This window comes from Mus musculus, chromosome 2, assembly GCF_000001635.26.
Source record: "Mus musculus strain C57BL/6J chromosome 2, GRCm38.p6 C57BL/6J".
In the NCBI taxonomy this organism is placed as follows: Eukaryota; Metazoa; Chordata; class Mammalia; order Rodentia; family Muridae; genus Mus; species Mus musculus.
Window position 1 is genome coordinate 102,586,476 of NC_000068.7, and position 22,532 is coordinate 102,609,007.

Consider the following 22,532-nt stretch of genomic DNA (forward strand, 5'->3'; position numbering starts at 1 on the left):
TGATATTTTTCCAGGTCTACATACCAGGGCAGAGATGGGGCTGTGCAGAGAGACTTAGTTTGCCTCCTTAGAAAGTAAAAATCTGAAAATGTGTAGACTAACAGTTTGGAATGTTTCAGGTTGTACCATCTTTGAAAACTGCAAGAGCTGCCGCAATGGCTCCTGGGGCGGAACTCTGGATGACTTCTACGTGAAGGGATTCTACTGCGCAGAGTGCAGGGCAGGCTGGTACGGAGGAGACTGCATGCGTAAGTAGACCCCCTGTGCACATGCACAAGCTCTGGCTTGGTTTAGCATCCAAGTCTCAGCTTAGAATGCAACTCATGTTTACCTTGTTGGAATCTCAGTTTTGGAATGCACGTGGCTAGAGATAGGACTATCAAAACAAAGATAGATTTCTATCTATCCAGGGTGGATAGTGGACATATGTTTGGGATTGTGTTTCTAGAAGCTTCCTTATCTTGACCTCAAGTTCACCTTTTGCTCAAATAGAGCCAAATACTTACACACACACACACACACACACACACACAGACACACACTAACACCACACACACACACACACACTCACACCACACACACACACACTCACACCACACACACACACATACTCACACCACACACACACACACACACACACACACTCACACCACACTCACACACACACACACACACACACACACACCCCCCACACACACACACACACACACACACTCACACCACACCACACACACACACACACACACACACACACACACACACACACTCACACCACACCACACACACACACACACACACACACACACACACACACACACACACACACACTCGCGTGCCATAATGGATATTCAACTTTGAGGTGGCTTTGATCAGCAGATAGTGAAATAGGGTTCACTATTGTCTTGTGTAATGTATTTAAAATAGAAATTTCTTTGATACATTTCTTAACTCCTGGGTTAAGTTCTTGAAACCACATAAACTGCTAGGACACCATTTTACCCAGGAAGGGAATTCTTCTGGAAAGTACTTGATCTCAGAGGATTAGTCATTGTTATTCTTCTCTGAGCTTCAAAGCTCTTTGAAAGAGCTTTGGAATGGAAATCTGGTACCTCCCTCAGTCCAGGATGCTCCTCATGGCTAGCCTAGGATGTTTCCTGAGAGCCTGTATCCATGGCCAGGCCCATGTGGTGGGACTTCAGCAAATCTGCTTTGTTTGTTTCTTAGTGGGGTCAGAAGCTGTCAGGGTGATCAGCTTTACTTCTGTGAATGGCATTCCTAGTTTACAGAGACTTTGTTTATAGTGATGCTGTCCCAACCACTGGACCTAATCTGTAGCCAGATGCTAGTAGTTTTAAGACTCCACCAAACCCAGAGGAAGAGAAGGGTTAGTTTATATTCCAGAGTGAATACAACAGTTCTAGAAGGTGGGTAAATTTTAAAGTGCTGGTCTCTACTGCTGATTTAAATTTTCTGTGCTACTTTAATTGGATTCCAGGAAATTTAATTTGGGGCTTTGTAGATTTTTTTTTAACCAGGCTGGTTAGCTGTGTGATATAACCTGCTTTTCACCTTGGCAGCTACTCTATGCGATGGTGGGAGAAAACAATGATCAGGGTACAAACTATAGAATGCTATCTATCCTATGGCACTGAATAAGTGTGATAAGTACATCTGAAGTATTTAGTGCTTTGCTTAGAGATAGTGAAAGCCCAATGTTATGTGCAGAAGTGATATATTGACTTGTTTTCCATATACCTCTAATTGATAAGATGGTAGGAAGTCCAAATACAAAACTGCTTTCAGTAATAGATTAGGAGAGATGTGGGGTTCTGGAAATTGAGCTCAGCTAGTGAAGTGCTGGCCACGTAAGCATGAGGACCCAGGTTTGGTCTTTAGCACGTATGTAAAGAGCTGGGCATGATGGTCAGGGGGAGTTGGAGACAAGTGGATCACGGAGATTGTGGATGGCCAAGCTTAATCAACTTGGTGAGTGTCAGGCCAAGCATAGACACAAACAAACAAACAAACAAACAAACAGCCAGGACAGACAGACAAGCAAACAAAGATAGAAAATATCTGAGAAATGACATTCAAGCTGCTCTGATATCCATACACATGAGATTCATAAGCATGTATGTACACACACACACACACACACACACACATCTAATTCCTAAATATAACCTCTTCAGTCTGGATAATGTTATATATACATAATGATATGTATATTTTCAGGGATGACCATTTGGCCTTGAACAACTAATTGGTGTGCTCTTCCCTGGGGACGAGCACCTCCTCCATTCCTGGCATTCCTCTGTTTTTTAGAGTTCCTTGTGTATGGCTGAGCCTTGTGGACCTTTCTTCATCCAGTTTGGCATCCAGTCCACTGATGTCATCCTCACTCAGCTCGTGCAGTCGTGCATGGGACTTAATAGTAGCTTCTGATATTGCTAGGAGACACAATTTCCAAACAAACTCCCTGATCTTCTTGCATTTATGATCTTTCTGCCCCCTCCTCTATAATGTTCCTGAGTTTTAGGTACAGAAATATTCTGTAAATTTATCTATTGGAACTACATTCTGGTTAGCTGTGATTTTTTGCAGTGGTCTCTGTCTGTTGCAAAGTTAGGAGAACTGATTTCAGTTTGTGTCAAGCTGACAAAAACTAACCCAGAAGGCCAGAAAAGTGACACCTGACAGGTAATTCTAGCAATATATCAAAGGCTCATTGAAGTGGAGCCAGTGCCGTGTGCAAAGGTCATAGCTAGGAATGCTACTTCAGTGGCTAGGTGAGAGGAAAGAGCAAGTGATGAGAGGAGCTTAAAGAGCAAGATACCACTCATTGACACGCTAGAAGTATAGCGAGGGACCTCAAGTTCGTCTGAATAGCAGGTAGCCAGAGATATCCCATGCATGGCTTTCCTAAAGTCTCTGTCAGTTGTGTGCTGGGTTGAGCTTCAGTATAAAAGCTGGCTGCAGAGTCTGACTTGTTGGGTTGCCAAAGGCACCACTCTAAAAGTCGAGCTTTCTTCAGGACAACAGAGTTAGCTCAGAGAAGATACCGATCCCATTAGACAGGATAAGTAGGAAGTTTGTGGTATTATTTATCAGATGGTACATTCATTCAAAGGAATGCACCCCAGGTGCTGGACACATAACGACAAGCAGGCAGCCGGTCTCTTTCATGGTAGAGCCTGCCATTCAGCAAAGGAAGATAAAAACAACAAGACCAAGTAAAAACAAACCTGGAGAGCAGTCCATTCCGTGAAGTAAACAAACAGAAGAAGGGCCAGATTCCTCTCTGCATCCCATTCTGTCTGGGACACATGGGAGGCTCTGATTGCATTCTGCCTGTTTTGAAAGCCTCATTCCACACAGTGTATGCCATCACAGCCGCAAGTACAAATGGTGCATTTCTTATGGAAGCCCAGTCTGGTCATCACGGATTACAATGAACCCTCAAGGAGAATGAAGTCCATCTGTGGAAACAAGGTCAAACCCAAGACGACAGCAGTTTCATGTTCTTAGGTACTTGTTGCCTATGTAAATTCAAAGCAAATTCAGGGGAAGAAGCAATGCATTTGTCTGTCTGCTGAATGCTTATCTGGAGTTGGCCATTATACTGCCTTCTGTGAAGGTGAAGAGGGGATACCATACTTGGGTGGTCCTATTCTAGCTGGGGCACAATACAGGTGCTGCAAGGCTGTACCACTATTTTCCCAGTAGATGGCGCTCAAACAATCCTTTCCTGCCTGTCCTTTCTCCTGAAGGAGGAGGGCTTCTTTCCTGTAGGGAAACTTTCCATTTCCCTTCCTGAGTAACATGTAGAATCTTAGCAGGAAAGGGGGAAGGCAGGTCAACACTGAGAGGCTCAGACATTTGGAACTAGAGAGACAGAACAGCACCTTAATTTGTTACTGTCTGTACTTTTGATGATATTGGCACCTCCTTACAGTCGTAACAGTCAGTATGTGATCGTTTCATCCATGGTTATGAGATTCTAGTCTCCAGGAGAGTACCTGCATGCCTAAGTCTAGAACCCAGAGACTTGGATCATTTTCATCTTTCTGCATTAGGACAGATAGTTTGATGGTCTCAAAACTATCTGTGCTGGGAGCCATGGGTGCTATATTACTAAAAGAAAGATCTATTTCTTTGTACTTTCTCAATGTTTCAGTTAAAATAATTTCAAGTCTACAGGGTTGAAAGAACTCTCTGTGTCCATGCTGTCTACTTGGATTCACCAATTATCACTTTACAAAACGTAACATTCTTTCTCTTTTTAATACTACAAATGTTAATATTTTGTGTTTTATGATGTTAGCATAATCTCTCCTTCCTGTGTTTTCCTCTTGAGAGACAGGGTCTCAGGATGTAGCCCACTGTGGCCTGGAGGCCTCTGTCTTTCTGCTTCATCCTTCCAAGTGTTGGAATGACAGCTGTATTTCATGATGCCTAATTTTTCTTTCTGAACCTCAGATTTGGCCAGTGAAGACTTTAAAAACCACCGTCACACTGGTTTTGAGCACCCCTCCCTCCTCCTTTTCACTCCTCATAAGCATTTTGAGTTCACCTGTACTTCTTTCCCAGGTCCTCAAACCAGCAACTTCTCTGTGACTCTGAGTTTCTTTCAATGGTGGCACTCAGGGCTGTGACTAAGTGCTTGCGATTTGAGGTGCTGGTGTCTAAAGTCAAGAGCAAGGCTGATATCAGAGCTCTTTAGACTGCAGAGTTGGCTTCTCTTTATTGACTCTTTGAGAATTTCACATCATAGTCCGCAATCACACTCACTTCCCATTCCTTCCATATCTGTACCCCACTGTGACTCCCCAACAACAACAGCAACAAAGAACAAGTCTAATTTGTGTTGTCCGTAGACTTACTGGAACATGATCAAACTCCCAGCAGCCTACTCTCTAAAGAAAACTGAGACCTTTCTGCCTGCACCTCAACCAGAAGCCATCGATTGTGGGAGCAATTCTCCAGCATCCTTGTCACACTTTAAAGAGTTCTCTTGGTGGCTTCCTTTTTAGGCTGTTACTTTTCAGGGAGGGGGTTGGGGCCTGAGTAGGGGGTATCCCAGAAGCCTTCCATCTTCCTCTTTTTCAACTGAGTGCCTGCAGCCACCAACATCACTGCCAAAGTAGCTTCCTTGCTCTTTGATCTGGAGCTCAGATCATGGGCTTCCTTGTGTTTTCTGGTGACAGCATAGACCATAGACACAGCCCCTGGTGGTAGGACCCACATGTAGGCTTCAGCAGCATCATGGACTATGGTGACCCTTGGAGGAGGTCTAATCCAGAAAGTGAACCATTGTTCACCTTCGGTCTCCATCATTGCCTAGAGCCAGGGAGATCCTGCAGCTGGGTGGTATGCTCTAGGGCGGAGCTGCATCTGTGTGAGCCCCAGGCTGCTTCTTGCCATCCTGCCACTTCATGGGCAACAACCTGATCCACTGTCAACCCCAGCCCTCTTTCATACCTGCCTCTGTCATTGCATCTCCAGTTCTGCCTCTCTCCACAGTGCGAGCACTGCTCTGCTCCCATCTTCCCCATCTCCGTCGCACATTTGTTCACTGTAGTGACATCTGCCAGCCCATGTGCCCACATGAAAAAAATTGACTTCCTTTGTGGAGCTGTCCTGATGACCTCCAGGGCTGGTTTCTGGAATGAGATTTTTTTTTTTTTTGTGGGAGGAGGTCAGATGTTTTGGTTCTCTTCTTAAATTTAATTTTCATTGTATATATTCATTGTACATGGTACCACGTTACCTAAGGACAATTGTGCACAACACTGTACATTGAGCATATTTTCTCCATAGCCCCACCCCCACTTTCTCACCTTCATCTTCCATCAGCCCCCTTTCGCTTCTACTTCCACATCATATATACATACATGATTTTTATATATTTATGTAAAATGTAGGAGCCAATCACATCTTAGAGAAAACATGTGATATTTGTCTTCCTCAGACTGGCCTAATGTGTTTAATACCATCATCCCCAGTTGTACCCATTTTCTTGCAAATTCAACTTTGTTCTTTAGCGCTGAAAATTTCCGAGTATATAGGTAACATTTCCTTAGCCATTGCCTTGCTGTTGGACACTTAGGTTGGTTCTATAACTTAGACATTGTGAATAGTTCTGCAATACATGTCAATGTGCAAGTGCCTCTGCTGTGTGTTGGCTTGGCAACCTTCAGGGGAAGACCCATGAGTGAAAGAACTGGGTCATGTGGTGCTAGCTTGGGGTCTTGTTTTGTTTTTGTTTTTTGTTTTTTTGAGGAAACTTCATAATAACCAGACTTGCTTATTTCCCCTCCAGCAGTGTATAAGGGTTTCATTTTGCCCTAATTCTTGCCAATATTCATAGTGATTCATATTTTTTAGTGACTGCCATTCTAATTGGGATGTGAAGGAATCCTAACGTAGTTTGAATTTATATTTCTTTGATGGACAACAAGCATGAACTTTTTTTTCACATGTTTATTGGCTATTTTTGTTTTATCTTTTGCAAACTGTCCATTTCATTAGCCCATTTACTAATTGGGTTGTACAATTTCTTACGGTTTAATTTTTGAGTTCCTTGTATATTCTACATATTAATCCTATCTCAGACATATAGCTACTTAAGATTTTCCTACCATTTTGTAGACTTCTTCCCCATTTGATTATCTATTTACTTTGCTGTGCAGGAGTTTTTAATGTCACAAAGTCCTGTTTGCCAACTGTTGCCATTGTTTCCGGAGTGACTTTAGTCTCATTCAGAAAGTCTTTGCCCATTCCTGTATCTTGAATCATTTTCCTACCTTCCTTAATACATTCAGAGTTTTAGGCCTTACATTAAGATCTTAGATCTATTTGGAGTTGATTTTTATACAGGACGAGGGACAGGGAGCTAGTTTCATCTAAAAATGGTATTTACTTAATGTGGCCCTCAGGCTTCTCCTGGCTCCCCCACATGAGCTTCAGGAGGACCCACAGCCCTGAGGATATTACTGTGTGACATCGTAGCCAATACCACAGGGATTCTGAAGCTTCAACCCCTGAAGGATACTGGGGATCTAAAGAGGTTAGGAAAGCAACCCATATGAGAGGATTTATAGAGAGAGATTATGGCCCCTAATACGTTTATCTTCTTACTTGTGTTTGGACAGAGGCAGAGGAGCAGAAGAACTGGCTGTGAGCCATGCCCCCAAATGTTCGAGGGCTAGAGCATCCACGATGATGTGTGTGCAGGCAAACACACGAGTCATATCCAGAGATGACTAAGAGAAAAATTTGAGACGAGGAGGATCAGAGGAAGAAGGAAGGTTGGGTAGGGGTCGGGGGACAGCGAAAGGGAGACAGGAATCTGTAACTTAATTTTTTTCAAATTCTATTTTAAATGATGGTTCTTAAATGCTTTAACCTCCCTTGTAACCCACCACCGACAAGAGGTAGAGTAAAAGAAAGGATATGGGTGACGTGGACCTGTTTAGAAAGGTTCTTTGGAGCAACTCCCATCTGTGTTGTCTGGAAATCTGCAGTTCAGTTCACAGTAGCTCCATCTCTTTTCAAACACTTTATGGCTACGCCAGCAGTCCAGTTCAGCAGAGTCGGGTTAGCAATGGTGGTGACATGACCTAGCAGAGACAGCCAGGCCTCAACGTCAGCTTGAGTCAGCAAGAGAGACCAACAAGAACACCAGAAGTTCTCAGCTGTGCCTCTCTCAGGGAAGCAAAGATTAGTGAAGACCCACAAGCATCGCAGAGCTAGCTGTACCAGCAAGCCAGGCCCTGTCCCTGACACTCCATGGAGTTCTATTTGTACTCCCCTCACCCCCAAACATCATGTTTCCTCCATGTGCCTTGCCTTAGCATGGCTCTTCCTCAGCATGTGCATCCAATCAGCCCCAGTCCTCAGAGTCCCAACAACAGAGCTCAACTACAAAATGTAAGGTGGACCAATGCATGCGTTTTGTTAGCAAGGAATCCTTCATCAAGTTTGCTTTAATGAAACATCCTCTCTCCTGTGTCTGTTTCAGTGAAACATTCCTTCATGAGATTGCCTTAGCCTTTCACCTGTGTCTACTTCAGGAAAACACTCCTTCATGTGTTTGTCCCAGCAAAAACCATCCAACACAACTGACTCTCCAAAGAACCCTTGTTTCCACTTCAGGGATCACTCATTGAAAACCAGATCATCTTGCCACAGCTTTCTGTGGCTTGACTTTTCCAGGCAAAGAACAATGTGCAGTTGTGTCTACAATGAGGAGGGCATTGTGAAATATCTAGCAGCCCGGACTTGGAACTGACAAATATGCAAGTCATGGTTTCTCTTTTATGAAGAGGGACAAAATAAAAATGGTCCTTAGAGAATTTGTGTGTGTGTGTGTGTGTGTGTGTGTGTGTGTGTGTGTAGCAGTCAAATCAAATGCTATGTATAAATCTCTTAGTCTAAGAAATAATACTCAATAGGTAGTTAATGATTATGCTGCTTAGTTTTTGCTACCAGCTTGATATAACTTAGAATCACTTAGGAACAAAGTCTTAATGAGAGATTATTTAGATCAGGTTGGCCTATAGGCACATCTGCAGGGGATTGTTGTGATTGTTAAGTGGAATAGGAAGACCCAGCCCATCATGGGTGGCACCATTCTTTAGGCACTGAGTCCTGAACAATATAAGAGAGGAGAAAGCTAGCCAGCAAGCAAGTGTGGATGCGCGCATCACTTCTCTCTGGTTTTGTCTGTGGATATATGTGAGTAGCTGCTTCAAGCTGCCTGCCACTGTGACTGTCCTGATATGCTGCACTGTAACATGGAACTGCAAGCCAAACAAACCTTTTCCCCTTAAGTTGCTTTTTTGACAAAGTATGTTGTCACACTAGTAGAAATAAAACTAGAACAATAATATTTTTATTAATAACCCAGAGCCATCAAGTGAGTTTTTTGCTTGATTTTTTTTTGTGAATGCATTTGTGTGTTCCTGTGTGTATGTATGTGTATTTGAATGGGCAGAAGTTAATATAAAAGACATATAGTGAAGAAAAACTTCCTGAGAGAAAAAAAAAGGAGGAGGCATTCATGTCAGGATAAGTGTTTTGTGGTAAAGACTACTTCCTGTTTTCTGTCTAAGAGGTTTCTTGACAGCAGGTTGTTTAAACTGATGCAGACCACTGTCTCCTCAGACTCCTCAGCTCTAGCTCAGCCTCTGGGAAGGAGGAGAGCGCATGAAAGACCTCTTCTCAAACAGTCCGAAGCCGCTGGATTAACAAGAATGCAATCAGATATCTGTGGATATAGAACCAGGAAAACTCCAGTTTCTAGAGGAAGGTTTTCCCCCAGGTGAACAAGGATCCAGGATGCTGCTGGTAGAACGCAGGGCACAGATGAAGGCTGTCTCTGCCAGAGGAAAAACAGAAGCCAGGTTTTTGGTGATCCTATGCGCCAGCGTGTTGGAACCGAAATCTAAAGCAAATACAAAGTCCGTCTGGTTTCTGAAGCGGAGTTTTGCCAGTTGACCGGGGTTAAGTGAGACAGCAGATTTCTATAGGGTGTTGCCATTGCAGATTCACAAACCTGTGGCCTCACAACCTCATAATCCCATAGTGCCTTGGTCTTGTAGTCTGGAGAGTGGGGCAAGTTGGAAAGAGGAGGATTTGTAAATATCAAAGAGAGATTTTATAGGGTTTCTGATGCTTGGGTTTCAAATGTCCTCTGTTGGGATTCTTGTCTTAGGCCTGACCCAGATACTAACTCCTGTCCCATTCGCGTCAAACTCAACAGTCTTTACCTTCCACCGCTAATAGAGGAGAGCACATTCATAACCAATAGAGGCGATGTGCCCTTTGTGTTTTCCTGTTGTAAAACAAACAAAACTATGGTAAAGAGAACAACTAGCCAAATGGAATAGTTTCCAGATGATCTATTTGTGAAACTTTCAGAACAGAAGTGTGAATAACTTTAGATTGATTATATTAACGGATCTATAAGAAAATATGGCTCTTATGAACTAACATGAGAAATGTCGATTGAGATTTACAAAAGTAAAGAACAAAGTGAACATGCAAGAACTATAAACATAGTATTTGAAATTAACAGCAACAAAAACGTCAATTGAAGGGATCCAAGGAGAAGGAAGAATCAAAGAAATAAAAATCGGCCAACAAAAATCAGCCATACTGAAGCCCAGAGACAATATACACACAGCCCTCAATGTAAATTTTTTATTAGTGTTTATTAGTTGTAAAAAATACTGTTTTTTATTGTGATGTATACAAGAAGTAGGTTGAGGGAGGGACCAGGTAGAGGGGGCAAAAGAGTATTGAGGGCGGAACACAGTCAATCCAGTTTTCTTTTCTACCTCCCCCCAGTTGCTCTCTTTTTGGCTGCATTAGTAAGGTGACATAGTGTACATTTGGGGGGATGATTCTTGAGGTTTCAGAGAGGAAGTATCTCCTGTCCATAATGCTACATATTTTTCTTGCTAAACAGCTATTTTAATTGAAGTCATAACACATATGATCTAGGGAGACGCTTTGAAATGCTTTGATTGGACAGGGAGCTGTTGAATTATTTGATATACTCACCCATTTGGTTAACAATTCATGGCGCACAAGCTTGATACTTATAAAGAGGTGAGCAAGGCAATGTTCCTGCCCTTGCAAAGCTGTACTATGAAGCACAGAGATAATTCAATCAGCTGTCTTCATAAAGTGTCAGGCTGACTGGGGTTTTAGGCCAAATCATAGCTTGGAAAGTCACTACTGGACTTCTAGTGTTCCTGATAAAGACGAGAGTCCCAATCAACTCAAAGCCTTCTCTTGTCACTTACTGTGAACTAAGCATTGCTCTAAATACATTCAAGCAATCTCATTTAGACTCCAATTCAGTTCTCATCAGAGCCATTTTATAGATAAGAACACTAATGTATCCAGGTCAAGGAAGGAATGGAGTAGAGGAGGGCTTGTTACTTAGCTCTAAGTGGCTGGACTAATATATGAATGCAGAGCCAATGGCATCTTTTCCAATGAACTCCTCCCATATAACAGAGGCAGCTGAGGTCATGGCTCTGAGGGTCCATCTAAGGACCCAGAAGGTGACAGTGGGATAACTGGAGTCACACAGAGGTTTCAGGCTTTTTTCTGCCCCTGATCTAGTGTGCTAGCAAATTAGTATGCCACCAATAGGCCTTGTCTCTGCCACCTGTGTACCTGCTGGGTCTGCTGGTTATAGCCAGTGTCATCATCATTTGGCTCTTATAGGATCTGGAATATAGGGCAGAACCTGAGCTTCCCTGGGAATTTTATGCTAAGATAGTGTCTCTGATCCACACAGGATGCCATAGAAAGAATGAAATGATTGCCATTTGCAGAGCATCTTTAGAAAACAGGTACAATGCTGGAAACTAGGGCTGGAGTTAGAACTCTATTGGTAGAGTTCCCAGCAAAAGTGGACCTAGGCTTGATTGCCAGGAACACATATAAAATAGGCATTGAGGTGTATCTGTGAAATGCCCTCACTTAGCAGGTAGAAACAGAAGGGTTAGAGGTGCAAGGCCGGCCTCAGCCTTAGCCAAAATGTTAAAAAATAGGCAGAATGGACTACATGAGATTCTGTCTCAAAATAGATAAATCCTTCAGACAAGAAAACAATAGAAGCCATGATGACAAGCACTCCTATTCTCATCTCCGTCCATGAGGAACCCTGGCTCAGACAATAGTGAACTCTCCTAGTTCAAGCTGTTTTCATGTACTGAGCCCTGCCTCTGCAGTCATCTTTGAAAGGGGGAAGATAGGACCAATGCGTCTCTGTCTAAACAGTTTCTTTGAATCCTTTTTGTTCCCTAAGAGGGAAGATGAAAGAAAACCCAAATCAAACCACTTCTCAGAAGTGTGTGTGTCTCTCTTGCCACACCATCTCTTAGCACTGGAGACGATGAGACTCTTGTGAACGTTGGAGGTGTTTGTTTCTGTGTAGAATCTTCCAAAGTCAGTCACTAGTTTGGAAATTAAGGAAGACTTAGTTTTAATTCTGTAAATGGAAGCAAGGTCTGTCTACCTATTCTGTTCATGTTAGACTGTAAAAGAATAGGGGTGAGTCCAGGGTTTGGAAGACTTGGGGGATGGTCTGGACACACACACACACACACACACAGACAGAGGGACAGAGAGAGACAGAGACAGAGAGACACAGAGAGACAGAAACAGACACACACACACACACAGACAGAGGGACAGAGAGAGACAGAGACAGAGACAGAGAGACACAGAGAGACAGAAACAGACACGCACACACACACAGAGAGACAGAGGGACAGAGAGAGACAGAGACAGAGAGACACAGAGAGACAGAAACAAACACACATGTACACGTACACGCACACGCACACACACAAGCACACACGCTCGAGCATGATTATGTACAGGAAGACATCATTAGGGAAACCCAAGCACGTCTTCTGGGCCCTGAGCCTGCTCTGGTCTTTTAACTCAGGACCACCTGCCTGGTTGGCCAGTGGCACTTCCTTGGCAGGGACTCCGGCTCTATTCACTGTTCTGTCCTGGGCAGAGAGGTGCATTAGTTTGTCTCTGAACCCAGATCAGCCAACTCCAGAGGAGAGGCAAAAGTGGGAAGGGAGCAGATGGAGCCCCTATGGGGGGAAGGGAGAGTAGGGTCCCTTCTTTTCTTTTCTGCCCAGTGCCCCTTCTCCAAGCACATTTTCAGAAAGTGGCCTCTTTGTCCTTGGTTGGCTGGAAATGTCCTCCTCTTGGAGTCAAATAGTCCCTCCCCTTCAGAGTGAGAGGGAACAGCAGGCTGAAGAGCCTAGCCCTGCATATGCTTTGCAATTCTGGCTACCTCTGGAGGACAGCTCTAGGGCAGGCATAAGTGGTCCAGCCTACCCCAGGGTGGGGCTGGGGTCTCCAAGCCCTCTGGAGTCTGCATGAAACCCTGGAGCAGTCCTAGCTTCACCAAGGAGACCAGGATGGAGGGGGAGGGGGCCCACAGAGACAGGCTGTCTGATTCCATCTTCCACAAGGAGGAAAGGATGCAACTGGAAGCAGGCTGGCAGCTTTCAAGCTGCTTCTAACTTGGGGCTCCCAGCAGGAGATTTGTAGGGGAGCTGGGACTTAACACCTTGCAGGCTAGAAAGCTGCCAGGCTCCAGGGGGCTGAGGCTGTGCAGGGATGTTTCTTTTTTTGTCTCTCACACCCAGGGTAGCACGTAGCACTTCCTTAGCCTTGCAACAGATGGGCAGATGTGGGCGAGAGAAAGAGTGAGGTGTGCAGAACGAATGTGTGCTTCCGGTGGGAGACACTTCGCGTGTGGTACTCTGGAAGAGGAGGAAAGGTCTTTCTGCTTCCTGATGCAGTGGGAGAGACTTAGATCAGAAAGTCCCTAAGGGAGAACAATGTCTCATTCAAGACGAACTAGACAGATCCACATTCAAATCCCTGCACTGCCACCCAGTAGCAACCGCTGATTTTCACGGATTTTTCTGTTACCACTTCCATGCATTATCTGTTTGAAACCTCACAAATCACAGGGCTTAAGTACGGTTTTATTCACATGGGACAGAGGTTGACTGAGGTTCGGAGAGGTGAAGTAACGTGCCCAAACCTGCACAGCTAGTGAGGCTAAAGCCGAGCCTCAAAGGACTTTGACATTTCTGTCCCTACCCAGAACCTTGCAAGGTCCTCTGTTGGCCATCAGAGCTTGAGAGCCCTACCCTCTTATCCTTAGTATTCAACACCTAGACAATGGGAAGATGAATATTATTTCCCAGGTTTATCATGAGAGTTAAATGAAGTAAGCCTGATATAGCTTTAAGCCAGACTCTGACTCATAGCAGCATAATCCATCCTCCCTCCCTCCCTCCCTCCCTGCCTCCCTGCCTCCCTCCCTCCCTCTCTCCCTCCCTCCTTCCCTTCCTCCCTCTCTCCCTCCCTCTCTCCCTCCCTTCCTCCCTCCCTAGAAACATCTCAGGTACTATTCTAGCTAGGTACTGTGCAAGCTAATAAAGGCCCCAGCTCTACCAAAATAGGTACGTAGGGGGCAGGCATTTTTATGGATAGATGGAGAAGGGCTTTTTGAATAAGTGGTAGCTGAGGCTAATTGGCAGAGGAAGGGAGACCATGAGCTTCTTAGGTTGAACTTGAAGCAAGCTCAAGGCCTGGCATTAGGAAGGTTGGTGTGGCTGGAGCAGAATGGGCAGGCAGATGGTTAGGATTAAGAGGTGACGTCACACAGTCAACAAGGCAAGGCTGTGGGTGTCACTGTGTTGTGTGACTTTCCTTGGGGAAATGTGAACAAATGTCTGTCCACTCCAGAGAGGGCATGGATGGGTCAGCGAGTGTGCTTGGGTTACTTACAGGAGGAGCGCATATGTGGAATTATTTATAGGAGCGTGGATGACAAAGACAGCTGCATCATAAAAATAAAATTAAAATTAAATATAAAATAATTAAAGTTCCTCAAACAGCCAACCATGTGCTGCACAAATTATAGGTAGCTTTACCAATCAGAGAGTCTTCTCTGCCCAGCAATTTTTAGTACTTTTATAACACTGGGGAGGGGGCTTGTAAACTTCTGGAGCATCCTCAGCCTTGCAAGTTTCATTAACTTCTTGCATCGTACATGCATCATTTTCTTCATTAGTCTTATTATCCTCCTCTTCTTCCCAGATGGGACCTTTCAATGCTATACAATACATGGGAAGATGCTCACACAGGGGATAACTCTTGGTGCACTTAAATAAATCAGGAGTGAAACCATCTGAGTTTTTTGTTGTTGTTGTTGTTGTTTTTGGGTTCTTTTTGTAATTATTCATTTAAGATAATAAGGACAGGTCTGGCAGCTATGTGGGCATAGAATGCTTGTTTGTTAAGGATGTATGCAGGACAGCGTGGAGGAGACTGGGCCTTCACAGGAATCCACCACTTTTCATGGTAGAGCAAGGTAGTGCTACACCTCTCAGTAAAGAGAAAAACTAGACATTCTAGTCATACAAAAAAAAAAAAAAAAGCCTTGGCCTCAACCTTGTCAGAAGTAGGATTTAGGTTCTTTCCTTAAGACTGCATCCATATTTCATGACCATTGGATGAGTACCTACTGACGTCACCATTTTTCTTAATAGTTTTGGGATTAACTTTTCAGAGGATTGGCTCTGGAGTGGAGCTACTGTATGTCTAGAGTTTATGATACCTTGACTTCTGTATAGAAATGGTGTAGATAACGTTCCCCTATGATGGTCTAGATACTAAGTATTTTCAATTGTTGAGATCCAACTATATTTCATAACTTCTCAACTCTGCTACTATTGTGAATTTGCCTGAGAATCATAATTTCCCTTCCTCTCCCAATTAGCCTCAGCTACCACTTATTCAAAAAGCCCCTCTCCATCTATCCCTGAAAATGCCTGTCCCCCTGCCCCCCGCTCCGTTCTACAGTCTAACTTCATCAGTATACCAGTAAGTGGGCAGGTTGTGGGCAAGAAAACTTTGTTGTTGTCTTTTACTAATGTTTTGCTTTCTAACTTGGGCTATCCTTAAATGTGAATTCTTCCTGCGTCAGCCTCCATGGGTACTGGGATTACAGGTGTGCACCCCCACACCCAGCCCAATGAGACTTCATTTATAGCAACAGGGAATAGGCTCCATTTAGCTCATTGAGTCACAATTTACCAAGATCAGAGAAAGAAAACTATTTATTTATATTATTCATATGATTTTTTCTATAAAATCAACTGAAAATATTTATCACAAATCATCTTTCAAAAACATGGTATATCTTAACACTACATTTAACATGGAACTCAAAGAACTTCTCTGTTAGGGACTCGCAAACCTTAACTTTAGTGCTGCCTTTTGAAGAAGTTTAGGGGACCAGGGAAGCAGGAAGTGGGATGCCTTTGACTTTTGCTTCTGCTTTAGCCAGGAACTTGCTTTTTATCCACAGTTTGATTTTTGGGTGGGAAACCTAATGTGAGCTTGAACAAGAGGACTTGGGGGTAAGAAAAAGTGAAAATCATTAATCTGGCTCACTTGGTAGAAGATGGTTTGTCTTTTCTAGTGTTGAGCATTAAGGGGGAATTTATTACATAGTTTGCCATAGAACATATCCACAACTGGTTACAGAACGTGTAAACACATACATTGTCTAACCAGGTGGGAAGGGGACAAAGTGATGCAGGAGAGTCTGTGTCTTCTACAGGAAGTGTGGGAGGATGAGTGGAGTCATATGGAGAGGCAGCAGATCGGATGTTGTGAACTTTACATTAGATGTAGCTCAGCCTTAGTCTTAGTGGTAAGACTGGGAAACTGGGATTGTAGTGCCCAATCCCACAGGGTTGAATGGAATAAATGGATTAAATTATTCAAATTTTCTTTTTTTTTTCTTTTTTTTTTTTTTTTTTTTTTTTTGCTGCTGGTAATGGTTTCTTTTTTTTTTCCATTTTTTATTAGGTATTTAACTCATTTACATTTCCAATGCTATACCAAACGTCCCCCATATCCACCCACCCCCACTCCCCTGCCTACCCACTCCCCCTTTTTGGCCCTGGTGTTCCCCTGTACTGGGGCATATAAAGTTTGCAAGTCCAATGGGCCTCTCTTTCCAGTGATGGCCGACTAGGCCATCTTTTGATATATATGCAGCTAGAGTCAAGAGCTCCGGGGTACTGGTTAGTTCATAATGTTGTTCCACCTATAGGGTTGCAGATCCCTTTAGCTCCTTGGCTACTTTCTCTAGCTCCTCCATTGGGAGCCCTATGATCCATCCATTAGCTGACTGTGAGCATCCACTTCTGTGTTTGCTAGGCCCCGGCATAGTCTCACAAGAGACAGCTACATCTGGGTCCTTTCAATAAAATCTTGCTAGTGTATGCAATGGTGTCAGCGTTTGGATGCTGATTATGGGGTGGATCCCTGGATATGGCAGTCTCTACATGGTCCATCCTTTCATCTCAGCTCCAAACTTTGGCTCTGTAACTCCTTCCATGGGTGTTTTGTTCCCAAATCTAAGGAGGGGCATAGTGTCCACACTTCAGTCTTCATTCTTCTTGAGTTTCATGTGTTTAACAAATTATATCTTATATCTTGGGTATCCTAGGTTTGGGGCTAATATCCACTTATCAGTGAATACATATTGTGTGAGTTTCTTTGTGAATGTGTTACCTCACTCAGGATGATGCCCTCCAGGTCCATCCATTTGGCTAGGAACTTCATAAATTCATTCTTTTTAATAGCTGAGTAGTACTCCATTGTGTAGATGTACCACATTTTCTGTATCCATTCCTCTGTTGAGGGGCATCTAGGTTCTTTCCAGCTTCTGGCTATTATAAATAAGGCTGCTATGAACATAGTGGAGCATGTGTCCTTCTTATCTGTTGGGGCATCTTCTGGATATATGCCCAGGAGAGGTATTGCTGGATCCTCCGGTAGTACTATGTCCAGTTTTCTGAGGAACCGCCAGACTGATTTCCAGAGTGGTTGTACAAGCCTGCACTCCCACCAACAATGGAGGAGTGTTCCTCTTTCTCCACATCCACGCCAGCATCTGCTGTCACCTGAATTTTTGATCTTAGCCATTCTGACTGGTGTGAGGTGGAATCTCAGGGTTGTTTTGATTTGCATTTCCCTGATGATTAAGGATGTTGAACATTTTTTCAAGTGCTTCTCTGCCATTCGGTATTCCTCAGGTGAGAATTCTTTGTTCAGTTCTGAGCCCCATTTTTTAATGGGGTTATTTGATTTTCTGAAGTCCACCTTCTTGAGTTCTTTATATATGTTGGATATTAGTCCCCTATCTGATTTAGGATAGGTAAAGATCCTTTCCCAATCTGTTGGTGGTCTTTTTGTCTTATTGACGGTGTCTTTTGCCTTGCAGAAACTTTGGAGTTTCATTAGGTCCCATTTGTCAATTCTCGATCTTACAGCACAAGCCATTGCTGTTCTGTTCAGGAATTTTTCCCCTGTGCCCATATCTTCAAGGCTTTTCCCCACTTTCTCCTCTATAAGTTTCAGTGTCTCTGGTTTTATGTGAAGTTCCTTGATCCACTTAGATTTGACCTTAGTACAAGGAGATAAGTATGGATCGATTCGCATTCTTCTACACGATAACAACCAGTTGTGCCAGCACCAATTGTTGAAAATGCTGTCTTTCTTCCACTGGATGGTTTTAGCTCCCTTGTCGAAGATCAAGTAACCATAGGTGTGTGGGTTCATTTCTGGGTCTTCAATTCTATTCCATTGGTCTACTTGTCTGTCTCTATACCAGTACCATGCAGTTTTTATCACAATTGCTCTGTAGTAAAGCTTTAGGTCTGGCATGGTGATTCCGCCAGAAGTTCTTTTATCCTTGAGAAGACTTTTTGCTATCCTAGGTTTTTTGTTATTCCAGACAAATTTGCAAATTGCTCCTTCCAATTCGTTGAAGAATTGAGTTGGAATTTTGATGGGGATTGCATTGAATCTGTAGATTGCTTTTGGCAAGATAGCCATTTTTACAATGTTGATCCTGCCAATCCATGAGCATGGGAGATCTTTCCATCTTCTGAGATCTTCCTTAATTTCTTTCTTCAGAGATTTGAAGTTTTTATCATACAGATCTTTCACTTCCTTAGTTAGAGTCACGCCAAGATATTTTATATTATTTGTGACTATTGAGAAGGGTGTTGTTTCCCTAATTTCTTTCTCAGCCTGTTTATTCTTTGTATAGAGAAAGGCCATTGACTTGTTTGAGTTTATTTTATATCCAGCTACTTCACCGAAGCTGTTTATCAGGTTTAGGAGTTCTCTGGTAGAATTTTTAGGGTCACTTATATATACTATCATATCATCTGCAAAAAGTGATATTTTGACTTCCTCTTTTCCAATTTGTATCCCCTTGATCTCCTTTTGTTGTCGAATTGCTCTGGCTAATACTTCAAGTACTATGTTGAAAAGGTAGGGAGAAAGTGGGCAGCCTTGTCTAGTCCCTGATTTTAGTGGGATTGCTTCCAGCTTCTCTCCATTTACTTTGATGTTGGCTACTGGTTTGCTGTAGATTGCTTTTATCATGTTTAGGTATGGGCCTTGAATTCCTGATCTTTCCAAAACTTTTATCATGAATGGGTGTTGGATCTTGTCAAATGCTTTTTCTGCATCTAACGAGATGATCATGTGGTTTTTGTCTTTGAGTTTGTTTATATAATGGATTACATTGATGGATTTTCGTATATTAAACCATCCCTGCATCCCTGGAATAAAACCTACTTGGTCAGGATGGATGATTGCTTTAATGTGTTCTTGGGTTCGGTTAGCGAGAATTTTATTGAGGATTTTTGCATCGATATTCATAAGAGAAATTGGTCTGAAGTTCTCTATCTTTGTTGGATCTTTCTGTAGTTTAGGTATCAGAGTAATAGTGGCTTCATAAAATGAGTTGGGTAGAGTACCTTCTACTTCTATTTTGTGAAATAGTTTGTGCAGAATTGGAATTAGATCTTCTTTGAAGGTCTGATAGAACTCTGCACTAAACCCATCTGGTCCTGGGCTTTTTTTGGTTGGGAGACTATTAATAACTGCTTCTATTTCTTTAGGTGATATGGGACTGTTTAGATGGTCAACTTGATCCTGATTCAACTTTGGTACCTGGTATCTGTCCAGAAATTTGTCCATTTCATCCAGGTTTTCCAGTTTTGTTGAGTATAGCCTTTTGTAGAAGGATCTGATGGTGTTTTGGATTTCTTCAGGATCTGTTGTTATGTCTCCCTTTTCATTTCTGATTTTGTTAATTAGGATTTTGTCCCTGTGCCCTTTAGTGAGTCTAGCTAAGGGTTTATCTATCTTGTTGATTTTCTCAAAGAACCAACTCCTCGTTTGGTTAATTCTTTGAATAGTTCTTCTTGTTTCCACTTGGTTGATTTCACCCCTGAGTTTGATTATTTCCTGCCGTCTACTCCTCTTGGGTGAATTTGCTTCCTTTTTTTCTAGGGCTTTTAGATGTGTTGTCAAGCTGCTAGTATGTGCTCTCTCCCGTTTCTTCTTGGAGGCACTCAGCGCTATGAGTTTCCCTCTTAGAAATGCTTTCATTGTGTCCCATAGGTTTGGGTACGTTGTGGCTTCATTTTCATTAAACTCTAAAAAGTCTTTAATTTCTTTCTTTATTCCTTCCTTGACCAAGGTATCATTGAGAAGAGTGTTATTCAGTTTCCACGTGAATGTTGGCTTTCCATTATTTATGTTGTTATTGAAGATCAGTCTTAGGCCATGGTGGTCTGATAGGATACATGGGACAATTTCAATATTTTTGTATCTATTGAGGCCTGTTTTGTGACCAATTATATGGTCAATTTTGGAGAAGGTCCCGTGAGGTGCTGAGAAGAAGGTATATCCTTTTGTTTTAGGATAAAATGTTCTGTAGATATCTGTCAGGTCCATTTGTTTCATAACTTCTGTTAGTTTCACTGTGTCCCTGTTTAGTTTCTGTTTCCACGATCTGTCCTTTGAAGAAAGTGGTGTGTTGAAGTCTCCCACTATTATTGTGTGAGGTGCAATGTATGCTTTGAGCTTTACTAAAGTGTCTCTAATGAATGTGGCTGCCCTTGCATTTGGTGCGTAGATATTCAGAATTGAGAGTTCCTCTTGGAGGATTTTACCTTTGATGAGTATGAATTGTCCCTCCTTGTCTTTTTTGATAACTTTGGGTTGGAAGTCGATTTTATCCTATATTAAAATGGCTACTCCAGCTTGTTTCTTCAGTCCATTTGCTTGGAAAATTGTTTTCCAGCCTTTCACTCTGAGGTAGTGTCTGTCTTTTTCCCTGAGATGGGTTTCCTGTAAGCAGCAGAATGTTGGGTCCTGTTTGTGTAGCCAGTCTGTTAGTCTATGTCTTTTTATTGGGGAATTGAGTCCATTGATATTAAGAGATATTAAGGAAAAGTAATTGTTGCTTCCTTTTATTTTTGTTGTTAGAGTTGGCATTCTGTTCTTGTGGCTGTCTTCTTTTTGGTTTGTTGAATGATTACTTTCTTAGTTGTTCTAGGGCGTGATTTCCGTCCTTGTATTGCTCCTTTTCTGTTATTATCCTTTGAAGGGCTGGATTCGTGGAAAGATATTGTGTGAATTTGGTTTTGTCGTGGAATACTTTGGTTTCTCCATCTATGGTAATTGAGAGTTTGGCCGGGTATAGTAGCCTGGGCTGGCATTTGTGTTCTCTTAGTGTCTGTATAACATCTGTCCAGGCTCTTCTGGCTTTCATAGTCTCTGGTGAAAAGTCTGGTGTAATTCTGATAGGCCTTCCTTTATATGTTACTTGACCTTTCTCCCTTACTGCTTTTAATATTCTATCTTTATTTAGTGCATTTGTTGTTCTGATTATTATGTGTCGGGAGGAATTTCTTTTCTGGTCCAGTCTATTTGGAGTTCTGTAGGCTTCTTGTATGATCATGGGCATCTCTTTTTTTATGTTTGGAAAGTTTTCTTCTATTATTTTGTTGAAGATATTAGCTGGCCCTTTAAGTTGAAAATCTTCATTCTCATCAATTCCTATTATCCGTAGGTTTGGTCTTCTCATTGTGTCCTGGATTACCTGGATGTTTTGAGTTAGGATCCTTTTGCATTTTGTATTTTCTTTGACTGTTGTGTCGATGTTCTCTATGGAATCTTCTGCACCTGAGATTCTCTCTTCCATTTCTTGTATTCTGTTGCTGATGCTCGCATCTATGGTTCCAGATCTCTTTCCTAGGGTTTCTATCTCCAGCGTTGCCTCGCTTTGGGTTTTCTTTATTGTGTCTACTTCCCCTTTTAGTTCTAGTATGGTTTTGTTCATTTCCATCACCTGTTTGGATGTGTTTTCCTGTTTTTCTTTAATGATTTCTACCTGTTTGGCTGTGTTTTCCTGCTTTTCTTTAAGGGCCTGTAACTCTTTAGCAGTGCTCTCCTGTAATTCTTTAAGTGACTTATGAAAGTCCTTCTTGATGTCCTCCATCATCATCATGAGAAATGTTTTTAAATCTGGGTCTAGATTTTCGGTTGTGTTGGGGTGCCCAGGACTAGGTGGGGTGGGAGTGCTGCGTTCTGATGATGGTGAGTGGTCTTGATTTCTGTTAGTAGGATTCTTACGTTTGCCTTTCGCCATCTGGTAATCTCTGAAGCTAGCTGTTTTAGTTGTCACTGTTAAGAGCTTGTTCTTCAGGTGACTCTGTTAGCCTCTATGAGCAGACCTGGAGGGTAGCACTCTCCTTAGTTTTAGTGGGCAGAGTATTCTCTGCAGGCAAGCTCTCTTCTTGCAAGGCAGGTACCCAGATATCTGGTGTTCGAACCAGACTCCTGGCAGAAGTTGTGTTCCACTCACTAGAGGTCTTAGGATCACGTGTGGAATCCTGTGTGGGCCCTTGCGGGTGTCAGGCGACTCAGCTGGCAAGGTAGCCTGGGGCTCGAGTGGAGTGGAAGGGGTTTGTGCCCCAGATCAAGCCCGGGTAGCCTGCTTCCCTATGTACTGCAGTCTCAAGTTCCGCGCGATTGGATTGGGGCAGGCGCTGTGTTCCACTCACCAGAGGTCTCAGGGTCCC

At 42.9% G+C, this 22,532-nt stretch overlaps 1 protein-coding gene across 2 annotated transcripts in view; it reads left to right on the plus strand.

Moving 5' to 3' along the window:
• The window catches only part of Pamr1 (peptidase domain containing associated with muscle regeneration 1), a 93,103-nt gene that overhangs the window by 36,537 nt on the left and 34,034 nt on the right, over positions 1-22,532 (plus strand). For both annotated transcript variants that reach the window (XR_001781792.2, NM_173749.4), the window contains exon 3: positions 120-248. Coding sequence is in view for 1 of the 2 variants with exons in the window: in NM_173749.4 (NP_776110.3) it covers positions 120-248 (129 nt within the window). In the remaining variant the exon portion in view is untranslated. The remainder of the gene's footprint in view (positions 1-119; positions 249-22,532) is intronic.